The sequence below is a fragment of the Neodiprion virginianus genome, chromosome 6 (assembly GCF_021901495.1).
Source record: "Neodiprion virginianus isolate iyNeoVirg1 chromosome 6, iyNeoVirg1.1, whole genome shotgun sequence".
In the NCBI taxonomy this organism is placed as follows: domain Eukaryota; kingdom Metazoa; phylum Arthropoda; class Insecta; order Hymenoptera; family Diprionidae; genus Neodiprion; species Neodiprion virginianus.
Genome location: NC_060882.1, coordinates 27494492 through 27518207, shown reverse-complemented (window position 1 = coordinate 27518207; position 23716 = coordinate 27494492). Strand labels below are relative to the sequence as shown.

The window sequence follows — 23716 nt, the reverse complement described above, 5'->3', positions numbered from 1 at the left end:
ACTGATCAGTCCGTTGTTTGGTAATTTCAGATCAGAACTTATTGAAACAAAGTGAAATTTATCCTTTCCGCGATTTTTTTTTTACGTACTTCAATCTGAAATCATTTAAAATCATAGGGTTTACGAATTCGTATACAATTTGCTTGGTATAATCATCAGCTAATTAAACATTTGGACCTTTTTTTCCTTTTACTGTTTTAATCGTATTTGATTAACTTCGAACGAGTGGAATACGGAAGAGAATTTGCAAATTCTAGCATTGCAAATAGATATGTGTTTTTGCCACCAATCGGAACGAGTGTGTAAAATAATTGTTTGGATGTTGGTTGTTAAATGTTTAGGCTACGTATACCCAGGTCAAGATCGAGCCAACGCTTTCATCCGGTTTAAATTATCAATATTCAAATTTTTGTAATATAATCCGATAAAACTTCAACTCTCCATTTATCAGTGGACGTAGCAGGATAAGACCCGCTGCATGAAAGGTTTGCCAAATTACCTGAACGTACGGAATTGTAGCTTAAGTGCGAAACGACCGATATAGTTGTATGCAGACCTATAGGTACCCTGTATCCTAAAATGCTCTAAAAAAATACCATATCGCGGTGTAACCGCGTTTAGCTGTTAGGTTCAAGTTTTTAAGTACCGTTACTAGGTTGTTAACGTACTAAAAGAAACATTTATTTTAAATATTAAAATTAAAGTACGAGAATATGCTCACGAATCCGACCGAAGCGGCTGAATGGATTTTGTTGAAAGTATTGATATTTGTTTCGTTCACGTTCCACGAGATTAAACGCGTTGTATTATTAAACCAAGAAGTACCTACAGTCAAGCCCAAGCCTAGCCAACGTTAATTATTATTAAAAATTGTATTATATCTGGGAATATGTAACTGTTTTATAAATAAATAAGTAATTACCGTTTCATCCGACCCTCTATTTTCTATGGATCATTGATCCGGTCAAAGTACGACTAGTTTATTGTTTTACTTTGATTAACTGCTGGGTAAGAAGGAAAACGACGTATAAGCCTCGATTGACAAGTAAGTTGTTTCATTAAATATCTAGTTTATTTATATACATACATAAAATGCCGATTGATGTCGGAAATTTAAATAAGCCTCGGAACGATTTCTCAGTCATTAATAGCGGCGCTGCATTGTCTCGTCGTAATTGCCGTCAAACCAGACAAGAAATTCTAATGAACAATGTACGAAATTTCGCGGTCAACATCAACTTGTTTGTTAAGTACAGAGCGCTAAAATTTCACTGTCAATAAGATGGCGTATCGAATTGATTTCAGCTAAAATTACGTCGTCACAGCAGCGCCGTCGTACTGTGATATCAAGTGTGCGAATTCATGTGACACCGTGTTAATTAATCTTTGTTTTGAATCAGTACTAGAATACACAGTACCCTGATTCAAAAGTGAGGAGTTTCACGTACATAAGACGCGTTGCCCGTCCTGCGAAGCGCTGTTAGACAGTTTTTGCAGTTGCTGACTTATATACTCCCAGTATCTCCTTCTTATTTTGTCGTGTTCCTCCGCCAGTTCTTTGCACAGCTAAAAGATACGGGAAAAAGTCAAGTGCAAGTAAGCATTTAGAATACTGAGATCGAGTTTTATTCATTTAGATTATTCGTGAAAGATATTTGTCAGGCGAAGGAAGAATGCTGTTGCTTACTGCAAGCGCACGTTCAATAGTGAATGGTGATTCTGGTTCTATGTCAGCGCCGTGTCTCTCCTGGCAAATGTCTATCATGCAGGCTAGCAGATGTATGCTCCGCGAGCCTCCTGCATACAATGCTTCGCAACTCTCGAGGACTTTTTTATTTCGCCCGAGTCCGCCTTCACCATCGTGCTGCAAGATGCTAATGAGAAAAAAGGCGAGAAAATAAGCAATGTCAAAATTTTATTTTGCGCTTGGTAGTTCGCAATCAATACTTGCATGAACTGTCACATTACAAGTGAATTTTTTTCTTTCCTCATTACCAGAAATATGTAAATTAATGTGACTATATTTTTTTGGCTACAGATACGAACCCTCTAAGATAATTCCATGCACTTTCATTCCCCTTGACTAGCTCGATTTTCTTGAAAGTATAATCAACTTCTCGTTCAATAACATGCGGCTCAAACTTTGTTGTATTATTCAAGACAAAGTAGCGTTGATTCCAAGCAGAATTATTTCTCACGTCGGCGTCCAGCAGTTGCTCAACATATTCCAACTCTCCGTCAAACAAACTGGCAATTGAATATGCACGTTTATTACTCTAGTAAGCAATTTTTTGTGCTTGAACAGAATACTACTTACGCTAAGAAAAATAATCTCGTAAAAAATACTTGCTTGAAAGTTTTTATAATCCATTGGCGATGCTGCCACGCATGATAATTCTTCGCATCCTTTTTCAGTACATTTTCAGTCAGAGCTAAGTCCAAGCTTGGATCTTGGAGCCATTCCACGATTACCCTCCGGTGATGCCATACTTGGTAGTTTTTTGGAGTTCTTCTAATCATTGTTTCTATATACTTGAGTTCGTTCCAGAGGTTCTTGTCCAGTGCTTTCAATATCTCTCTCCTGTACTGCCATACCGTGTAATTTGCTGAATTCAGCATTATGCAGTCCCCCGTTAAGTTCAGAGCTCGCTCAGACTTTTCGCCAGACTTCAGAATGGCTCTGAAGTAATCGTATGCATCTTTGACTGTGAAAACGGTTTGAAACTTGATAGTTTTTATCAATTCAAATCGAAATTTGCAATTATTCACATCGTCGATTTTGCGTTGATCTCAACTGTTTATAAGCTAAATTATAATAGGTTACATCCACATTGTGGACCCACCTGATCGGTTATATTCTAAAAGCTTCGTGATTCGAATCTGACGCATAAACTACCAAGAAATAATTGACGAAACAATTGAACGAATTGAATATTTAAATATCTTACATGTTTCGGAATAGGCAATCGCGACAATTGGGTGAGGTCCATCATCCTGTGGAACAGGCGTAACGTCCTTCCATTCATTTCTGTCCCTGTAGAAGACCCAGGTGCTCGGTATTTCTTCTTCTTCAGAAGAGTCAGACATATTTTCACCCGGCAAACGTGGTCATAAGAATTTTAACGAAACCCGCTCGACTTTAGCTATCGTCCTCTTTTCTTAATCCCACCCGATTTCTACCCGTATTCCACGTTCGGGTCCTACTGTATAATCTCACCGCATATCTCACAACCGCAAAGCCGCGGTCGCGAATTTCAGTGCTACCAACTTAGGTTTAATAAACAAAATCAAAAGTCATGCGCATCGACATATAGGTATATGTCCGTGGTCATGCGTTCCCAGCCATCGAGGCATAATAAACAAAATTGAAGCGGTGCGATCCGAAATTACGCGTGGCTTACGGAACACTATCGTATCGGTCTATTGACCATGAAATAATCATACAGAAGAATTATAGAGACGAATTATAAGGCAAAATTAGAGACTGTTAGGTAGAATCTGGCAAACGGAACTGTGTGATGTGATAAATTTAAATATTCCGTAGTGGAGTACTGGATAGCATACGCGCCATTGAAAATGTGTATACACATGTAGATGGCGCTTATAATAGTTTTCACCACGGTTTTACATACAGACCGTGGTTTTCACGAGTGAAAAATGTCAGAATCAGGACCCAGTATCGGCAGTCAGTATAACCTCGGTTTCGGAACACACGTTGCGTCGGGATTAGGCCGAGTGAAGACTTCGGAACGCGCGTATACCGCAAGGTCAAGAAAAAGAAGTTAGCGGCATCTGGTGAGTGCTTGTGATTGTAGTGTGTGGTCGAGGGTCAAGCCTCCAGGCGAAGCGCCTAGTGGAAACAAGGAACTATAGATCTACTTGTTCCGACAAACGACTTCCTAGGAGTTGGGACCTAGAGTAGTGCAGAAAAAATGGCGGATGCGGACTTGGATATCGACAATCTGATACAGAGATTGCTTGAAGGTACGTCTAAAATATAATATAACGATACGGATGTCATGGCCAAAGTTATACCGTCTATCGCATCTCTCTACTAACATACGCCGAGCCTTTATTTCCCATGATATTTCACGTTATAATCGTAAACCAATTATGTGCTGTCTAGTGTGTTTTCTATACTGGCAATGAAAAATATCACTTCTTTCCTATACTCTCTTATCTCTTCTCTTTTTCTTCCCACATTACCGCTAATATTTCTCAGTCTATTCGTACATTATTATGAAAGAAACGTCGTTGGCTCACTCCACACTTGTCAGCTGTTTCCTATAACAGAGAAAAATTGGAAATAAACGACTAATTGTTGTCTTAACGGACACCGTTTGTCGGTATGGACACATCGTATATTGATTTTTTATTTGTTTTCGTAAAATTTTCTGTTTTTTTTCTCTGTCATGCTAACCGTATTTGTGGGGATGATCTTTTGCGGTAAAGTATATCAAACGCAGAAAGAACAGGTTCAGAAAAAGGCTAAACTTAAAGACATTTTTACCTCAGACTTTGTCGGTATGCCAATTTATTAATATATTAAAAAAAATTTTTTCTCATTGTTAATTTTTTCTTTTTTATTTCACCGTTACCATTTACCAAGTGCATCCACATTAATTGTTATCGATATATCTATCAGTTTGCGTTCTCACACTATTGAATGCAACATCAGCACCAATCCTCCCTTTTCTTCATGTATCAATCTCGTATTTCGATACACACGGTCGAGCTCACACAAACCTTACACAGTGAAACGCTCGTCTTGAGAACAAAGTTCCATGCCACTTCCAGCAATATTGTTTACCTTGCAAGATTTGCTAAATATAGATTTTATACTCCAAACACCACGTGGCTTTGCTCGGATTAGACTTAGGCTTCAAATTAAATTCGTCATCACCAAGGGGAACTAAATCTAGAACTATGTTTGTACGTTCTTGTCTTGCGACATTCATTTTAGTCAACTTCAGCAGTATATTTCTTTCAATATCTTGCCGTCGCTCTGTTAATTATCATTTTTATCTTTGGTGCTAGGCGCATGTCTTTTCTATATACATAAATTGCTAGTTACGTTTTCTTTCTATTGATAATTACCACCAGATGTAGTCCTTCTAACATTTAACAAAGAAGAAAAAAAAAACAATAGGTAAGAACTCGAGCTCTGCATAACAGAAAACTTGCTAAGTGCGGTAAATTTTCATTGCAACATGACAAGAAAACAAAAAGACTAGACTTTTATCCGCTGTTCGCATTATTCTATCCAATAAGTACAGGATGTAGTGTCATTGGTGATACGACAACCTATCTATACATTTTATTTCGTAATAGTTACAGTCATCGTCATGCAAAAGTGATCCAACTACACTGCACAGGCCTTCAAAGTCGTCTATAAATAACAAATTAACACTACCAAGCTGGAGAACATCTGCTTTATTTTGATTACGTCACTGTAAATACAGTCCATCTAAACTTTGCTTCGTTAAATTTTGTTTCTTCATTTTGTTTTGAAGATATTCTTTAACGACGGCGATCAACTAGCTGCTTATTCTTCGAAAAGTAACTAACTGTAACAGAATATCCGACAGTCATTTCTAGCTTGTATAATAAAGCACAGAGAATTTTCTTTTCTTTTTATTACGTAGGTAACAGAATATTTGGTCACTTAACTGGTGGGTAGTATTCCAGCACTCCCCCCTGATCTTGAAATACTTTTAGCAACATCTCTTGGCAGAATGTCACCACACTTTTGCATAATTACTTTTTGATTTCCTTTATCTATCGTCGTTCCAGTATAAACGCAACGGTACTGTATAGTTGTAAATTACCAAACTGTATAGATAGATAGTAACGTAGTTATACATCGTAGAAAATAAAGATCCCAAAAAAAGATTTGATTAAATTAACCCTTTTAGCGTAGCATTTTGTAAAAAGTTAGTTTTCGGCACAACAAACTATTAAAGCCGTACAATTTATATCATAGTAGAGAGCATCAACGTTCTGTGAAATCATAATTCATTCATTGTTAAACTTGCAAAGCTGATGTTGAAAAAATAAATCTGCCTTGATGTTATGACTACTAGCGAATACCGCTGACTATAAACTCGAAAATTTTGGACACAGTGCGAGGATGTCGACCTGGGAAATCGGTGGTAATGACAGAGGCCGAAGTGAGAGGCCTCTGTTTGAAATCGCGGGAGATATTCCTTCAGCAGCCGATACTACTGGAGCTCGAAGCACCGCTTAAAATATGCGGCGATATTCACGGCCAGTACACAGACCTGCTGCGGCTATTTGAGTACGGCGGATTTCCTCCAGAGGCAAACTATCTCTTTCTAGGTGACTACGTCGACAGAGGCAAACAGTCTCTGGAAACGATATGCCTGTTACTCGCCTACAAGATCAAATACCCAGAAAACTTCTTCTTGCTAAGAGGAAACCACGAATGCGCCAGCATAAACAGGATATACGGATTTTACGACGAATGTAAACGCAGATATAATATAAAACTGTGGAAAACCTTTACCGACTGCTTCAACTGCTTACCCATCGCCGCTATTATCGATGAAAAGATATTCTGCTGCCACGGCGGACTCAGTCCTGATCTCCAGGTGATTATTTAATTCGTATTTTTGAGAAAAGTTTGAACACTTTTCAGCAAAAGTTAGATGCAAAAACATAAAAAGTACATCAAATGATTAAACGTAACGAGTAACATTGGTTTTACAGGGAATGGAGCAAATCAGAAGAATCATGCGTCCAACCGACGTTCCAGATACCGGACTTTTATGCGATCTCCTTTGGTCTGACCCCGACAAAGATGTTCAGGTGTGTATGAAATGTATTAGAATACGCCGGGTGTAGCAGGATACAGTGTGTTACCTGTCTCTATTTATATCATTGTGTAATAACTTATCAGATGGTTCGAAGCAACGGTGCACAGCACACGACTGTCTAAACACGCCTACAATGTTGATTCTGAGCTGCGTCCAGCAAGATTTTACAATGCGATGTAATGTGAGGCTGTTTTTCTCTCCCGCAGGGATGGGGCGAGAATGACAGAGGCGTATCTTTCACATTCGGACCTGACGTAGTTTCCAAATTCCTAAGTCGACACGATATGGATCTCATATGCAGAGCTCACCAGGTCGTCGAAGATGGTTACGAATTTTTTGCTAAAAGGCAGCTCGTCACACTTTTCTCAGCTCCGAATTACTGCGGGGAATTCGACAACGCCGGCGGAATGATGAGCGTCGACGAAACTCTGATGTGCAGTTTTCAGGTAATCTTCACTTTTCGTTTCTTATTCACCAGCGAAGATGACCGATTACTTTGATGCCCCTTTTCTACATTGTTCGATTTAAAATCATTACAGATCCTGAAGCCTTCTGAAAAAAAAGCAAAATACCAGTACAGTGGAATGACTGCGCAAGGTGGCAGGCCATCTACGCCGCAGAGGAATCCAACAAAAAAGAAATGACCACCTTTCGCTGATCCCGCGTAGCAGCAAACACTTTCGTTCTAGGTAAGATGATTATAGAGAGAGAGAAAAAAACAAACAAGTATATTAATAAATATCTAATTTTTTATCTATTCAGACTGAATGATTTACGATGCAAATACTGTGAATACTTACGTCACATGATAAAATCGATCCCTGTGAATATAGAACACTGCAACAGGCCTCCTAAACGTCTTAGACTCGATTTGCAAAAAAATTTAAAAGAAAACGAAGAAAAGTTAAACTCCACTGGGAGACCTGCCATAAGTTCTCTTTTGATCTTTAGCTATTTTTCAGCTGGTAGAATTTTCATCGCCTTTCAATGAATAACGCGTTTTACTGAAAATATATAACGCCGGAAAGGAGGCAAGGGTTCAGTGACACATATTGAAGGAAGTAACCTAGTCTCTACAATTATAATTAAACAAATCAGATTATATTTATTAAATTATTGTTAATAATTGAATCAGTGGCAGTTATAGACGATAATCACGAATCATGAATCACTGCGGTGAACGATTTCAAGAAAAGTATATAAATAGATGGGAGGAGCTTTAACTTACATTGAACGACGACGTCGGACGTTTTCAGTTAACTTTTCCGTGCATTGATCTCGCTTTGCTTTAGTTTATAAAATAACATTACCTCTTTTAAATCCAAAATTAATCAGCCATACTGAGTCCTGAAGATGCCAGAGACATTTAACCTGCTTAAATCCTAAATCATACCAACAATGTGAGTAAAAGTTGACCGAAATCCGTAGAATATTGGACTTGATTTTATTTTTCTATATGTTTCAGCTGTGGAACGTGTCACTACAGTATGTACACTAACTAAAAACTCATAATTCAAAACGAAACGAAATAAAATGAAAAAAAAATAAACAGAAAACTTGAATACTTAAAACGGGAAACGACATCTTCCTTATTACATCTCAATTACACTATTATCGCAGGATGCTTCTTTGTATAAAATATCGATCAATATATACATTTTTTTTTTTTTTGTTCCTCTAGTTAGAAAAAGTCACTTTATCGACTAACCAATTTGTTTATAGGGTGAACAAAATAAGCGAGTTGCGTCAACATAAGCACTAAAAAATAGCATATGTACTTCATATACTCCTTGCTACCATTCTCAGTAACAGTTATTCATTTTCTCTTACATGATGATCGATCCTTTTCTATTTCACTCATTTTTGCGTTTAGCAGCATTTTTATTCTCATTTATTTACTCCTAATTATTTATTATTACTATTTGTTCGTTCAATTTCGACAGGCAGGTTTATATATATATATTTTCTTTTTTTTGCCTCGTCCTAACTTAATTATTGATAAACATTCAGCATACACAAGGAACGCCATACATACAACTATACCTTCGTGTAAATTATTGTTATTATTATCATCATTGTCATCGTCATCATTGTTATTAATAATGTTATCGTTATTATTATTATTGTTATTATTATTTTAATTATTATTACCGTCGGAAATCATCTTTTCTTAATCGCTTATTTATTTTCGAACGTAGCATTGTATCCTACAATTTACGGACTGAGGCAGAAAAAAGAATATTCAGTGTAATAGCTGTCGAATTGAACCGCGTATAACATAGAGGACACAATGCTTACATAAAAATAGTCGGGTAATATGTATTACGATACTGTAATAGGGAAAAAGAAAAAAATTCTTTTGAATATGAATAGTTTTCAGTTACACACATACGTTATTATTATTATTAATATAACATAAATATATATCATAAATATACATGTGTGTATATATATATATATATATGTATATACATGTATGCATTTAAGACCACAAATGAGAAACAAATACAAGAAAAAGAACGGAAAAAAAACAACAAATTTATAAAAATGAAAAAAAGCCCCAGTATTTTAATGACTCTAAGATGATGCTTCTACAACTAAATACGCCTTTATTCGACGTGTATTTTAAGGGGATTTAAATCATTAGTAAGAGACAAAATGAATAAAGTAAAAGATGAAACAAGCTATGTAAATTAATCGGTATGTTCCGTTGAAAGCTATCTTGAAACCAATGGAATAACTATGTCACATGATAAATGTTGAGGGAATTTTTCCCATTGCTCTATTGTACAAAGTTAAGATAAATACCCGAAATATACTTCGTCGCACTATATCCTACGTATCTGCGTTTATTGGAGCAGAATAAAACTTAAGATAAAGGTTATAAAATTAACGCACGAATTATTGAGCGTTAATAACGAAGAATCATATATATCTATTTATTTTCACTAAAATCTCCCATGTGGGAATATCGGTTATTATTATTCTCTATTCTGATTTGAATTGATTAATTACTTTATTTTTTCAATTCTCTTGCCTTTTTCTTTTCAGCACACAACCCCTTAAATGAACGGTTGAAATGTTTTTTTCCCTTAAGGTACGATATACCTATTAAACATACATTATAATTATATTAAGAAATACATGTTATATATTATTTGTAAATGATTTTTCTGTTGCAATTTAACGTTTGAAAAATTATGCCTTGCACTTAAAATGTAGAAAAAAAATAAATAAAAATAAAAATAAGTAAAGTATAAAACTAAAACGAAGATAATAATGAAAGATGAATACAAGTTTTCTGAAATATGTATCTACATGCCCTAGCGGTTTTTGGTAAATTGCAACATGGAAATTACGACATCTAAATACGATGTAAAAAATTTCAAAAGAAAAATAAACATCATGCGTATTGTTTCATAATGTTATATTCTTATCAGATATCAAAGTTTCTTTTTTCTCTTGCTACTTCATCTTCTTAATTAATTTTCTCTCCGCGACTTACCGCCAAGTTGAAATTTTCCATTCGTATAACTTTGCAAGTTATACTTTCTGTCTTGTTTGAATGAACAAATTTTCTACAAAAAATCACATTATGTACATATATCATGGATTGACGAAAGTGAAAGGAAACATTTTTGACTTTTAGTAAGTATGTTTATTTATTGATATAATATCGTTGAAATAATAATAATAGTAGTAGTAGTAGTAGTAGTAGTAGTAGTATCGGTAGTAGTAGTAGTAGTAGTAGTAGTAGTAAGCCTTTTAAGAATACTCTGCAGGCAGTAAATAATAACCGAAAAAATGTTATAATAAATAAAATTCCGGGGGGTGAGTCAGACTTCTGAAGATCAAATTTTGTGCGGGCGATGATAACGTGAATAATTTAAATATTTTTTTTTTGTGTTTTGTTTTATTTTTTTTTTTCGTTTTTATTTATTTTTGTTTTATCCACTTTCAATTCGAAATTATTCTTTTTTTCGTCAATTTCGCTCGTTACTTCTTGGGCGGCGAAGTGAAGTCCCTTAGAAGGCGGCAGCTGAAAACGTGAAATCTGGAGTTAATTTTTTTAATTACACAATAACGTTGACAAAAAAAAAAAATAAAAGAAAAGAAAGAAAGTAATTCGATTGTGTTTATTATTTTTTCATCACGGGGCTTTGGATAATTTGGCTAATAATATTAATATCATTCAGGAAGTGATAACTGTAGCATTCCAGGTTTCGAGCGCGTTTATTAATCATAGATTATTCGGATTATTCATATCGTTTTTTTTTTTTTTGTTTACTTCAAATTCATTCGCCTAGTTGTAAAGTATGAAAGCTGCACACAACCATCACGTTATACAGAGAACGAGTTGAAAAATGGATTGTATGAAAAAGAAGAAAGTACAAAAATGTTGGAAATTTTCAAAAACCATACGTGCACGTGTAAAAATTGAATTTTTTTGCTTTCTTGTAACATGACGTACGATTGTAAATATAAAAAGGTTCGATTACACGTTAGTCGCGTGAAATGTTGATAAAATCTCACTGTATCTCGTGTACGTGTAAAGAAAATTGTGCTCGAAAAATATAGGAGAAAAAATGTTTGCGGGGGGGGGGGGGAGGAGGGGGTTCACTCATGACATCACGAATGTTTATTTAATTTTTTTCCATTCGTCTATTAAGTGATTATTGACAAACGTTCCTTCGTAAGAATATTACTCTGACCTCACGTTGCATCTGATTACCAATGGTTGTACCATGGCTCCGTAAAGCATACTCGTGGACTTGGCTTTGAATAATAGGTACAATTCGAGAAATTACCTGTAATATAATATATATACGCACATTTCAATGCAGGCTATTACTTTGTATTCAAGTATGTATATTATATTGGGTATTTTAAGTCGTTTATTGTAATGTGTGGAATAATTTTACGTCGAGGAAAATCAATGATTGTGCGTGTTTATGCAAGAATCTCAATTTCCACTTGCATGCTTTTCCTATGTCGTATACACGTATACGTTAATAACTACGTTGTCGTCCATAGTTAGACTAAACTACCAAAAATTTCTATTCTAAAAAACAAAAAGATAATTTATCTCTCTACACCTGTATAAGTAGTGCAGAAATAACGATTATATACGTATGTATATATATATGTAAATATACGTGAGGTTTCGCGTGCACAAATATCGTCATTGCTCACTTATTTCTCTTTCTCAAAAAGAGAAGTATCAAAAATTCAAATCGGCAATAGACAAAGGTCCTCCGACAAATCTGCAAAGAAATTCGTTGAACGTTTCTGATTAAAAAACCGAAAGCAAAAACAAAAATCATTACATATATGTATATATGTGTGTGCATGTAGCGAATGTCTGCAATGTGTTTCGAAAAAAGAACGATTAGAACAGCGCGGCAGCGGTATATAAACCGCAAAATCTGTTTTCCAGCGATAAATTCATATTAATACGAGAGTCGGTGACCGATGAAAGACTCGGCACAATGTTTACGTCCGGTATCAACACCGGCCTAAAACCCAGAGCTCAACCTCTCAGTGTGCTCGGAGATTTCGCATAGCGCGAGTGCCGCTCGGTTCGGGGTGATAGGCCGAATGTTTAACAGGTTTAACATAAGAGTAACGTGTGTGCGGTTCGTCTATTCGAATCAGTCGCCACCTTCACGCGCCACGGAAAACTAAAAACAAGTGACGGTCGCGTCGAAAACAATTTCGCATCTTACATATAACAATTGAAGTTGTTACCAGTCGTCGAAGTGTGTCGATTCGAGTGGAAACGAATGTTTTGGCTGAAAATTTTCAAGATTTCGAACTACCCGACTAGCCCGGTTGAAGTATAAACTTAAGGTTGGAATTATTCGATACCATAATTTTCTTTGTAAGATCATCGGGCTTTGAGGGGGGGAGGTTTATTTGTAGTTTACATCCAGACTTTCGACCACATTCTGCAGGAGTTTCAACCGCCCTCTTGACTTTACGACTTACATCAGAAAATATCGATCAAAGGATTATATTCCCTAGAGTTTTAGTTTAAAAGATAATCTTTAGTCAAAGATTGAAAATGGGCGAGTTATTTGTCAAAAACAAATTCCCTCGTACATTCAAGATGGCGGTACGAAGCGACATCAATACCTGATCGGAATTCTGAATCTAAAAAACTACCAATGACTCCTCCTAACGGTTAAACAAAGAAAACAGCAGTATAAGAACCGAATGGGCAAAATTGTGGCTCATTCGTTGCAGCCCGTGTTTCAGTGACGCGGCGAGTGAGTTCTTAAGGGTGGGATGAGGGGGAATCGCGTCTTACCCAGAGGCCTGAGGGGGTGTCGGCTCCAAAGGTAGCGACGCTTCACTGGGCTCAGGTAGCTGTCTCTCAGATAGAACGGAGTCCTGTATTGCGCGTAGTTGGGGATGTAGGGCGCGTAGCTCGGGTACCACCACGGGTCTCTTGCGAAAGCGCTGATCGGCACCGCCGGCGATGGCGAAAGCAGATCCCAGATCGGCTTCTTGCGCAAGAGAGTCGGGAACGATGGGATGTTCGCCAAATCATCGAGCAGGTGACCTGTGACGGCGAAAAGAGGGGTCGTTTTCAAGGGACTGCGGTGTTGTTTGATTTATCGATTGATTTATTTCTTTTTTTTTTGGTTTACTTTCTGAGTAATCGCTGTTTGGTGGTAATTGGCCATAGTCGCGAATAATCGACTGTAAGGGTAGAAAAGATGATGATGATTTCATCTTCGTTTCAAGCCTTAAAATTTCAAACGCATTAAAAATACTTTTCGTACAAGTTTGGACACGTTCTATTCTGTTACGTAGTTCTAGCAAAGATTGAAATTATTTCAGTCCGAAATAAATTTCTTTAGTTATAAATTGAATACGTGTTTAAACCCGTTGAAATTCGGTACGTTTTTCTTAATATTACTCAATTTGAACTACGTGTTGATGTATGAGAATAAATTTTGTGAAAAATTTTTGCAAAAATCGTCGTTTATAACGGTTTTTAAACTGTTATATAAAAAGTGTAGAAAAATGTTTTGAGTAAAGTGAATTCAGTTAAACAATTATGCATCGTTTATCAAATTGCAAAGCTTAAAATAAATATAAAACTCTGCATCTTTCGGTCGTATAATGGATGACTTCTCATTAGCATAAGTGTTCAAAATTAACTTGAAATTCAAATCAATAATAAGAATCGTTGAAATTACCGTGAATGTCGAATAGTGGCTTCGTCGTGATGGGAGATCCGGGTCGGTTTCTGTGTCGATGAAGCAGCGGTGTCGGGCTCGGGTACATTCTATCGATATCGGCAAGACGGTCGAGGTGGGCGTTCCAAGCCTTGTCAGCATCGAAATCTTTCGCTGGTTTGCAAGAGAAGAAGAGAAAAAAAAACGGTAAGATACACAGTTTATTATAAAATTGACGAGTTACGAATATGGGAGTTATTTTTTCGACAGATCTTTTTCTCTCGTTTATTGTACTTATTATCGTCGTTAATTATGTATGTATTTATTTATTTGCACAAGGTTTTTTCTTTTATATATACAATCCCCTGAGACGCAGCTCTGCCTTACGAGCATAAGAAAAGGAAAAAATAAAGAAATTTATAAAATGTAGTCAAGAAACGTACTGGTTTCTTATTTCAAAGTTATTCTTGAATTTTTCGCTTCAAATTTTTAATCTCAGCACGCGCTGCGTCCGAGAGAATTTTTCATTATTTTTGATGATGCGTTTAATTTTCACGAAGAAATCGTTTCTTTTTTTTTTTTTATTATTCTATTTCTTTTACCTGCTCTTCTTTGATTCTATTTTTACGTGAGACATTCGATATTACATATATTCGTGTTTTATCAACGTGGTGATCCTTATTATGGTGTGTATTCTGAATTACACAAATGGCATCATATAATTATTACACATATGTTTCTATACAGGATAACAGAAAATCACATTTCAACACAGTTAAAATATTATACGTATTATACATAACTACGTGTTCGAAAACGAAATGATTTCTTATTTTGGTGCACACGGTGGTATTTTTTTTTTTTTTTTTTATGTTTTTTAACTGTTTTTAGTTTTGAAGAAAAGAAAACAACTCGTTTTTTCCAACAATGATTTGGCGACGTTTACACACAACCCTGATGAACATTTGATGTAACTTTTTTTTTTTCTAAACAAAAAAATTCTCTTATTCATTCACAGTTTCCAAAATAAATCCGCTCTTTTAGTGTTTTAGTAATTGCGTTGCGTTTGAATTGGACTTTTGTTTAGACATTTTTTTTTTTTTTTCTACCACACCATGCAACATTCCACATGCATTTAATTACGGAACGTATGAATTTGCTAAGCGTGGGAAAAAATGCGATTTTTCCAAAAGATAATTTCTTTCATCTCATGAAAAAATAGTCAGGGAGAAAAGGCGTTGCTATGCCGTTTTATGTATGAGGCATAAGTAAATAATATGTGAATATACATTGTGTTTTAAGATGAGAAGTAGTGCAAAATAAATTTTCAAACCTCTACGCAGTTGCAAAATTTGTTATAATATGTAATGAAAATTTGTCAGCTTCTAGAAAGCGGGTGTGAATGCATTTTCATAAAAATTATAAGCGTATTATACTAACCTTCGAGAATGTCCTTGTCAAAAAATCTTCATATCTTCCCGTGGACTCGGGATGAAGAAACAAAAAATATTTCTTGTTTTTTTTTTTTTTTTTTATCTCAAAAATGGAAAAAAAATCTCTGAATCAATTATGCGCTCCCAAGATACTTGCAGAATTATTATCATTGTGTTGTTTTTTTTCTGCGTATTCGTATTCCAAATATCATTTTTGTTTCATATTTTCTGTATAATATTGTGAGAGAAAAAATTGAGCCAAGTTTGTGTACAAATGCTGCAGAAGTAAAAATTGTTGGGCCAAAAGAAAAGTAAAAAAATTCATTGTGTCATTATATTACCGGTTTACCGCAGGTTGTTGTTAGAAACAAAAATTACATATTTGGTGGTCGTGGAGACAGCTTAAGCTTATATTTGGGAGGTATTAAAGAAAACATGCCATATCCTGAAAAAGACAGAAATTTTTGGATCGTGGTTGAATTAATTGAAATTAATTTTACCGTTTATAGTAAATTTTGTTGCTGTTGTTGGTGTTTTTGTTTATTTTTGTTTGTTAGTAACAATTCTGTTTCCGTGCATATTACATATATATATATTATTAGAGAGCGTATATTAAGTGTTTGTTTTTTCGATATTTGTCCTTATCCTTCAGACATAAATTATTCGACCATAATTATCAAGTGCGAAAGATTTCTGTCTGAGAAATAAAGTAAAAATCGAAAGACGGAATTAGAAAACGAAGCTTTTCATTAAAATTTCTAGCTTTTTCAAGTCTGGCGGTCATTTTGAATGGTGTATATATAATTTCTTCTTTTTTTTTTTTCTATCATCTTCTTTGATTGACCTTAGTCAGAATTTACTTTGCATTTAATATATCCTGTGGCTTGAGACTGTATCATCTTCAATCCAAATCCTTGGAATACCTTTTTCTTTCGTTGTACGTATTATAGACGTTTAGTTGTTGTGTAGGAACAACAAAAAAAAAAAACAGATGATATTCCATTACGCACAGTTAACATGACGATCGGTAAATATTGCACAATTAAATGAAAACATCACGGGTACCTATAAAGGAAACAGAGATGTGATTTTGAGCTGTAAGAAAATCCCCTTAATTGCTCCGTGAAACTTGCGAAAATTTTTCCATAAAAAAAAAAAAAATACGACGCAAGTTCGAGTCGAGCAGCGAATCTGATCGTTTTTCATTTCGGTCATCCGGGTGATTTCGAAGTACTCGAAAGACTCTCTTCAATATCCTATAACTAGCCGGCTAGGCTGTAAGAACCTTCGGAATCTCGTAGCTGGGCATTAAAACTTATTAGAGGGATGTCTAGAAACTGGTGAAACGTGACTTTCTATAAATATTATGTCTCACTGTAGTGTTCATTTGATTTCTTTGTTTAATTTCCCACTTTCGGGCGATCTGTTTACGCTTTAGGTCGCTCAAGTCTAGCATACGACTCAAAACTACCCATATGCTCGGAAATGCTCCTGCAAAAATCAGAACCAGAAGCATGCAAAGTGAAAAACCATCTTTTTTGGGTGGAAAAAAAATATGTATGTATATGTATAAAATTTTGTTCATTTTCTCTTTCTAAAAAACGATGAAGACACTTTACTTACAACGGGTGATTCGGGACGAGCACGACACAGACGAAATTTTTAATCAGGATCGTGTTTCATGCTGAGACGTGTTTAAGGACTTGATTATTAGATATCGTTTTAAGAAAATAATCCAAGAATATGATAATTGCCCAAAGACGTCGCGAAAATTTTCGGCAAACATACGAATCGTGTGAATTTTTCGCGGATCTGCATAATGCTTTTGAATAACGTTTGCGGCAAATAATGTTGACAGTTGTATTTTTATGGTATTTTGTGTTATTTGCTCTTTTTGTTTCTAGACTAATTGAGAAGATAAATTACGGTTTTTTGACGCATGGATTATACTTAAAACTCGTATATACGTGTATTTAAATATGGTATATGTATATAACAACTTGGATACAAAGAGAGTAATATTAGTTTTATTATATGATATGATGGTTTTGATTAATAATATATAGGTGTGCATGTATTATTATACAGATAATACATTGTTACCTTTACTATTAATAACAAATTTGTACGACTAGATGTAACATGGTACAGGTATATAATTAATGTATACCGTATATATATATTAATTATACTCGTTCGTCGTTGTTATCGATGACAATTTTCTTTTATCTAATTTTCTTCACTTTTTTTTAGTTTCATTCATTTGTATTGGTTTTCGAGTGCAGGCTTGGAGGTTGTTAGCAAGATCTTTTCTACGGTTGCGTTATTTTCCTTCTGACTTTGCATTTGTATTATCGAAAATATTCTTACACATACCGTATTATATCATTATCATTATCATCATTATCATCATCATCATTAACATCGTCATTATCGTCACAGTATTCGCAATAAGATTCAGAGATGAATAACGCCCGTTTGACAATAGATCTTGAAAACGAAGGCTCATCACCACAGCTTTCCCCGTATTATTATATACACACATACGTGTGAATATGGTATATATGCATAAGTATTAAGTATATTAAATCGATTGATGCGGGGACGCGATCGAGTGCATTATTAATATTGTATTATTGCGTGTGTGTGTTTGTTATAAATGTGGGAAGATTTATTTTCTTGACGGCACGTACGAAGGGATCGTTTCGTGTGATGTTGTTCTTGTTATTATTATTATTGTTATATTATTAATTATTTTTGTTTATTTGGTTTTTTTGTTTCTCGATATCAAAATTTGTTTTTCATTCTCTCTCTCGCTGGGAGAGGGGGTGGGGGAGAATACTTTCCGCTTTCTTTTCTTTCCCTTCTTTCTTTCATTCGTTACTATCTGTACGGGATTTTTTGTTCGTATCTTTTTCTTTCTCTATAGCTGTTTAGTACGTACCGGGAGTATAGCGCTCAACTGGCTTGTACTGGTGGGGGTACAGCTGCCTGGGTGAGTAGCCGTAAATCTCACGGTGAACGGGAAGGTACCTGTGACAAAAAAAATAAAAATCGCGCTCCAGTGATTATTCGAATTTGTTAAATGGCGTCCCTTGTAACGCGCGCTGATAACTGCGGGCAAAGAAGACGCGGAATCGGACGACAACAATGAGAGGGGAAAAACCAACCTGTAACCAGGCACGTTGATGCGCTCGCCGGCGTGGATGGGGTCGTCGTAGATGGACTTGCCCCAAGGCCACGAGGTGGAATGCAGCTCAGGGAAATCGGAGCGGTAAATACCACGGGGCCTGTGGGTGTGTTCGGGAGCCCTCATGTCGTCGGTTCCTGTCATCGGAGAGAAAGAAATTTGGAGATTTTTCGACGATTCGGTGTCGTCGAGGCTCGAATTAGATTCCCCGTGAAATTCCAAGACCAAAGTTTCCTCGCGCCAACTTCGACGGACGAATACTCGCAGAGTTATTCGGGTTTGAAAATTGACCAATCAACGCAGAGATGCGCGCGAAACTCAGCGCCGCTGCGCATGCGCGACGAGTGACGCTGCGGTTGCGCCGATCGGTCGACGCGGAATTTATCGTAACTCGGAAACTATTCGTCGTTCGAAATTTTTGTAAGATACTTTTTTGCTCGGATTTTCACGAGGGTTTCCTCGCCTTGGGTAACATAACCTGCCGGATTGATTGAAATACCTTTAAGCGCGCGTACGTAGCTTTGCCAGAACTTGGCTTTCTTTGTGATCGGCTCATTACGGCCAATCATATCGAGGTTGCTTTTGAATCGCGCGTCCATTTTGCCGCTCTACTGATCTGCTAACCACACTCGTTCGCTGCAATCAAAAAAACATGTCCACCGATTGATTAATCGATCATTTTCTTTCGGGGAAATGAAAAGTCTTGCGAGTTTTAACCGATCGCATTAGTTCTTGAAAATAAGAAGTATAATCGTAGCCTCCTGGATAGAATTTAAAAACATGTGTAGTACGTATGCAAATGCAGATCGTAAATGTGGTACGAAATGTGAAAATTGGCAAAAATTCAAGACCCCGTCAGGATATTCTGATTTTTTATTTATTTATTCCCTGTTACGGATTTTTAAATATTCTTAACGATCGTGTGCGTCAAACGTTTCCGCTTTTCAAACTCCTGTTACTATTACGTGTTCGTGTTTAGGATTGCATAAACGCTGCCGTTTACATTCATATTCCAGAGGTAGGGTTTATATATTTCCTTAACCTTGCTTCGGTTACAATTGCCTCGCGTTTGCGTATTTTTAGAAAACGTGAAGTTACGTACTCGGTTATATTTGCCAAGCGAGAAAACTGTATGTAAACACAAAAACGAAAATGATAGAAAAAGGTGGAAAAAATCCGTTCTCAAAAATATCCCATCCCTCCCTTTGCTCGTACGGCGAATATAAACTCGACCCCGAGTCGGCCTTGATTCGACCTTATCAAAGGAGAATGTAAAAAGGAAACAAACGAAAATAATTCCAGTCGCGTAACACGGGGACACGGGATTCCAGTACTTGGGATAAAGCGCAGGCGCGTGCGCTGATCGGCGTGTAATACGCGCCGATAGAAGTGCGCACGCGAGTATCTCGTTTTACCCAGATCAGGAGAGAGAAAGCGAGCAAGCGAGCGAGCGAGCGAGTAATTCTAAAAATACACTGTAAGAAATATTCGCGATATACATATAACTGTACAATGTGATTTTAAACAGTTCTAGAGCCGACTCGAATAAAACCGCTTTTCGGATTGGCCATGCCTCCGATTTCCTGGCCAATCCAGCTCCTCGACGTAGACGAGCAGAGTCGCCTTTTATTTTTGTTGACGCAACGGATAGCCTCTAATTTTAGCGCCATCCTCTCCGCCGTCTCGATCATTGCCGTTCAATTTTCACGTGTTTGCAAAACCCCCGCGAGGCGACACATCGGCGCCCGAATAACGCGAGACGCGGAAAAGCAGTCGCGTTTCGTAAAAAGCTCGAAAAAGAAGCGAGTCGACGTATCGCAAGAACCTTCGGTGGTACTTCCGGGGCTCTCCGTGTAATAATCCCGGTTCCCGGATGATAATTCCCCGCTCAACGTCGAGGCGGGAAATATAAATTCGGGGTGAATATTTAAGCCAACAACATTCGCCGCGTGACGCAAGAGGCCCAGATTCGCGGGTGTCTAATTTTAGGTTGGCCGGGGCGCGGCCATTTTTAGTTCGAAACAGGTGGACATCCAATCCCGACGTCCCTTGCGCCGTTGACTTTGACCGATTTCCGCAACGATAGACCGACTCCGGCTCCATTCTTTCCCTGATAATGACCCAATAACGCTCCGCAGACCCACGCGTTCCGCTTTTTCCAGCATTTCACTTCCGTATCCGGTCTCGATTCTTGTCTCTCTCTATTTCCCACAAACTCCCCCTCAAAATCCGGTCACGCATACATCGCGAGTTTTCCGTCAAACTTGCGATCCAGCGCCGTGAAGTAGGTAACAAAAGCTTGCAGCTTTGACGCTTAGCCGTACAAAACGTAGCTCGGGTTGCCTATCCGCCGGCGCTAAGCGGTGAGTTTCACAAAAAACTCGCTCTCGGTGTAGCGCCGAGCGTAATGTTCGAAAACGTTGGAGCGCTAATGCTTCACGGTGAGATCAGGAGCGCGGGTGTAAATTGACGGTGCTCTAAATATAGGCGTGGCCTAGTCAACCGAAACGATCTGGGGCATAGGTCCAAAAACTGAAATACATCTCGGTCACGGGGAGTAATATGGGTGGATTGGTTTTATAGTCACCTTCCCCCCTGCCCCCACCTCTTTCTCATACTCCTCGACCCCCCATTACGTTAAAAAAATTTCTTTCACAACGGTCACGACAGGTTTCTCACACTTTGTTATTCGTTATCGAATACTTGGCAGCCGTGAGCCCGAGGTCCACGTGGCCTCAGATTTGGCTCGACTACTTCGGCTCGCGTAATCGATTCCATGTAAGGCAGTGACGAACATATTCGTAGTAAATTTATAAAGAATAAAAAATTTTGAAATAGAAATTAACTGCGGAATGTTCACTCATTCCTCGATTAGAAAATCGCAGAAGCGATGTATGATCGTTCATTCCCAGACCTTGGATTATGATATATGGGTTACCAGTTGGGGGGGAGACAAAATCTACTTTTTTGCTTGAAAGCTTATTCCGCCGGCTATCAGCTCACTGAGCAATCGATCAATTGGATCATTTATCGGGGTGAAATAATGTTGCGAAAATCGCATTACGTACCCCTGGTGATAAAACAAGGACGCGTTTATTTCGTTCGGTCCGATACAAATAAGTTCGTACTACTTTCACGAGGCTGACCACCGGTGCTGACAGTAGTGTCGGTCCGCCTCGGTCCGGCAAAGTAAGCCAGCAATCTCGGCGCTCTATTTTTACGCGAGCTTTAAATATAAATACGCGGATGTATTATATAACCTCTAAACAAATGGGCATTGATTATGACAAACCTTCTAACGTATTGTTTTATCTTACGCCGCGATTCCCGAAATTTACACAATTATTCACGAACATTTCTCGCGAAAATTTCTCACGTACGAAACGCTTTGGTTTTTTAACTCTTTTTTTTTCGAAACTTCTTTCTTTTTGTTAATTTTTTCCTCTACGTTTCAACTTCTCTATTTTCTCATTCATTTTTTCTCTTCGTACTTTTTTTTTTTTTTTCTTCTTTTCCTGTTCCGCGTCTTGATTGTATCACGAGACGAATGCGAGTTGGTGTAAGTGTAGGACTTGACTTGACTTGTGAAAACAAACTTATTTATACATTTTCATCCGCGTCTTCTCGGATATCATTTTTTTTCCTTTTTCCTATTCCGTATTCTCGCTACCTCTGGATCGAAATTTACAGTATTTTACGCGGCACGACTTAACGGTATACGTACTTATATGTAATACAAGAATAAAAAAATTGTAAAAACACACACACACACACAGACACAATGCAAATATCGTCAAACAGAACTCAAGGTAAATGTTTATACTAAATAGAGCATGAATATAAGTAAAATAAAAGCAAAAACTTAGTTCGAAACGTGCAGAGGCTTGGAGGGTGAAAAAAATGGTTAGTCCTTAATGTATCGCAATTCAAAATATTGTACTTGTTATTAGTTACAATTTGGTGCAGTTTTCATACTGTTACAACGAAGTCCTGGTAATCACATCCAGCGAAAATATTTTGCAGATATTCACACTCTATGTACATAATATATGCCACACAGCTGTATAAAATATAATAAAACAAACGTGGGATGGAAATATTGAAACGAGAGAGAAAAAAAACCAAAAAAAAATAAAAAAAAAAAAATCCGAAATTTCAGCACCACGTTGCGTTAAAAATGTTGAAAAAGTTTCGAACAAAGTAACGAACGTGGTGAATCAATGTTTCAATTTTTGCTTTTCTTGTTGGACCGAAATTTCTCTGGGTAATCAGTCCGTGCACTCACAGTTAGCGATGGAAGTATGAAGTATGTCTCTGGTTTCCTTTTGAAAATTTCGGTTAAAAAAATGTCTACGTTACAACAAATATACTGCGAAATACGTAAACGAGTTTTTAGTTTTTCAAATTCCTCGGCAGAAAAAACAAAAAAAACTTGTTATGTATTATATTATTATAATCGTTGCAGTTGAAGAATGATCGATGAGCGATCGATCGATTATTCTTTTACCTATAGATTCGGATGACCGTTTGGTTCGGGGGTTGGACCTTACACTGCGCGTCCGCGTCGAAAAAAGCTCGACTAGTATAGGCAGCGCTCGGTGCTGCCGCGCCGCGGGAAAATTTGAAAATTCCTGCGAGACATTTATGGCAACCCCCACTAACACCCGCCGATTGGTCAAAACATCCGAATCTTTCGCTGTGAATGGATTCCGTATTATCACTCGCTCATGCCCGACGTATTATTACCCTGCACTAGTAATCCTTCGGCACTGTGGCCGCATCTACGTCATTATTTTCGGCTTTTTCGCACACTTTCAACGAGCTTTCGACAGCCCCCGCATTTTTCACGGTCACAATCCGATCCCCGAGAATCTCTGTGTAACAATAATAGCACTTGGAAGATTAAGGATGAAGGTCATTCGATCCCTTCTCCGTCTCTGCTGAGACAATTGATCTTATTCTCTCTTTCTCTCGAGCTTTCGAAATAAATCTACCGATGTAATTCGGCGGAGGAAGTTCGCGTGAAATTAATTTACTCGACTACATTTCTTAATGTTTTATTTATATCGG

At 37.1% G+C, this 23716-nt stretch overlaps 3 protein-coding genes across 8 annotated transcripts; 1 reads left to right on the top strand and 2 right to left on the bottom strand.

Moving 5' to 3' along the window:
- Positions 1-292: 292 nt before the first annotated feature.
- LOC124307904 (protein farnesyltransferase/geranylgeranyltransferase type-1 subunit alpha) lies at positions 293-3467 on the bottom strand. The gene is made up of 5 exons (XM_046770082.1): positions 2949-3467; positions 2351-2705; positions 2047-2247; positions 1688-1874; positions 293-1566 (listed from the first exon to the last, which is right to left on the bottom strand). Exons 1-5 carry the CDS (start codon positions 3085-3087, stop codon positions 1441-1443), a joined length of 1008 nt encoding a protein of 335 aa, XP_046626038.1. The 5' UTR covers positions 3088-3467; the 3' UTR covers positions 293-1440.
- Positions 3468-3710: 243 nt separating this feature from the next.
- LOC124307902 (serine/threonine-protein phosphatase PP1-beta catalytic subunit) lies at positions 3711-8442 on the top strand. 5 transcript variants are annotated; one of them, XM_046770078.1, is made up of 7 exons: positions 3711-3984; positions 4453-4524; positions 6124-6611; positions 6730-6828; positions 7043-7282; positions 7376-7525; positions 7799-8442. In XM_046770078.1, the coding sequence occupies exons 1-6, from the start codon at positions 3933-3935 to the stop codon at positions 7478-7480; spliced, it is 1056 nt and encodes a 351-aa protein (XP_046626034.1). In that variant the 5' UTR covers positions 3711-3932; the 3' UTR covers positions 7481-7525; positions 7799-8442. The 5 variants fall into 5 exon arrangements, with proteins under 5 accessions (XP_046626034.1, XP_046626032.1, XP_046626033.1 ...); XM_046770076.1 differs by having other exon boundaries at positions 3712-3984; positions 7599-8442; XM_046770077.1 differs by having other exon boundaries at positions 3713-3984; positions 8302-8442.
- Positions 8443-10752: 2310 nt separating this feature from the next.
- Positions 10753-23311, bottom strand: LOC124307909 (uncharacterized). 2 transcript variants are annotated; one of them, XM_046770089.1, is made up of 8 exons: positions 23154-23311; positions 19146-19282; positions 18627-18783; positions 18401-18489; positions 14045-14197; positions 13147-13401; positions 11549-11644; positions 10753-10875 (listed from the first exon to the last, which is right to left on the bottom strand). In XM_046770089.1, exons 2-7 carry the CDS (start codon positions 19243-19245, stop codon positions 11565-11567), a joined length of 834 nt encoding a protein of 277 aa, XP_046626045.1. In that variant the 5' UTR covers positions 19246-19282; positions 23154-23311; the 3' UTR covers positions 10753-10875; positions 11549-11564. The 2 variants fall into 2 exon arrangements, with proteins under 2 accessions (XP_046626045.1, XP_046626046.1); XM_046770090.1 differs by lacking the exon at positions 11549-11644.
- Positions 23312-23716: the final 405 nt, after the last annotated feature.

What these genes read in the sequence shown, in the direction of transcription:
- LOC124307904 (XM_046770082.1), bottom strand. Translation starts at nt 3,087, where the DNA reads ATGTCTGACTCTTCTGAAGAAGAAGAAATACCGAGCACCTGGGTCTTC. An exon ending in TGGATTATAAAAACTTTCAA is followed by an intron (nt 2,248 to 2,350) that starts GCAAGTATTTTT and finishes TTCAATTGCCAG; the next exon opens with TTTGTTTGACGGAGAGTTGG. An exon ending in GCATGGAATTATCTTAGAGG is followed by an intron (nt 1,875 to 2,046) that starts GTTCGTATCTGT and finishes TTTTCTCATTAG; the next exon opens with CATCTTGCAGCACGATGGTG.
- LOC124307902 (XM_046770078.1), top strand. Translation starts at nt 3,933, where the DNA reads ATGGCGGATGCGGACTTGGATATCGACAATCTGATACAGAGATTGCTT. An exon ending in TTTTACCTCAGACTTTGTCG is followed by an intron (nt 4,525 to 6,123) that starts GTATGCCAATTT and finishes TTTTGGACACAG; the next exon opens with TGCGAGGATGTCGACCTGGG. An exon ending in CTCTGATGTGCAGTTTTCAG is followed by an intron (nt 7,283 to 7,375) that starts GTAATCTTCACT and finishes AAATCATTACAG; the next exon opens with ATCCTGAAGCCTTCTGAAAA.
- LOC124307909 (XM_046770089.1), bottom strand. Translation starts at nt 19,245, where the DNA reads ATGGACGCGCGATTCAAAAGCAACCTCGATATGATTGGCCGTAATGAG. An exon ending in ATCAACGTGCCTGGTTACAG is followed by an intron (nt 18,490 to 18,626) that starts GTTGGTTTTTCC and finishes TTTTTGTCACAG; the next exon opens with GTACCTTCCCGTTCACCGTG. An exon ending in ACACCCCCTCAGGCCTCTGG is followed by an intron (nt 11,645 to 13,146) that starts GTAAGACGCGAT and finishes ATTATATTACAG; the next exon opens with GTAATTTCTCGAATTGTACC.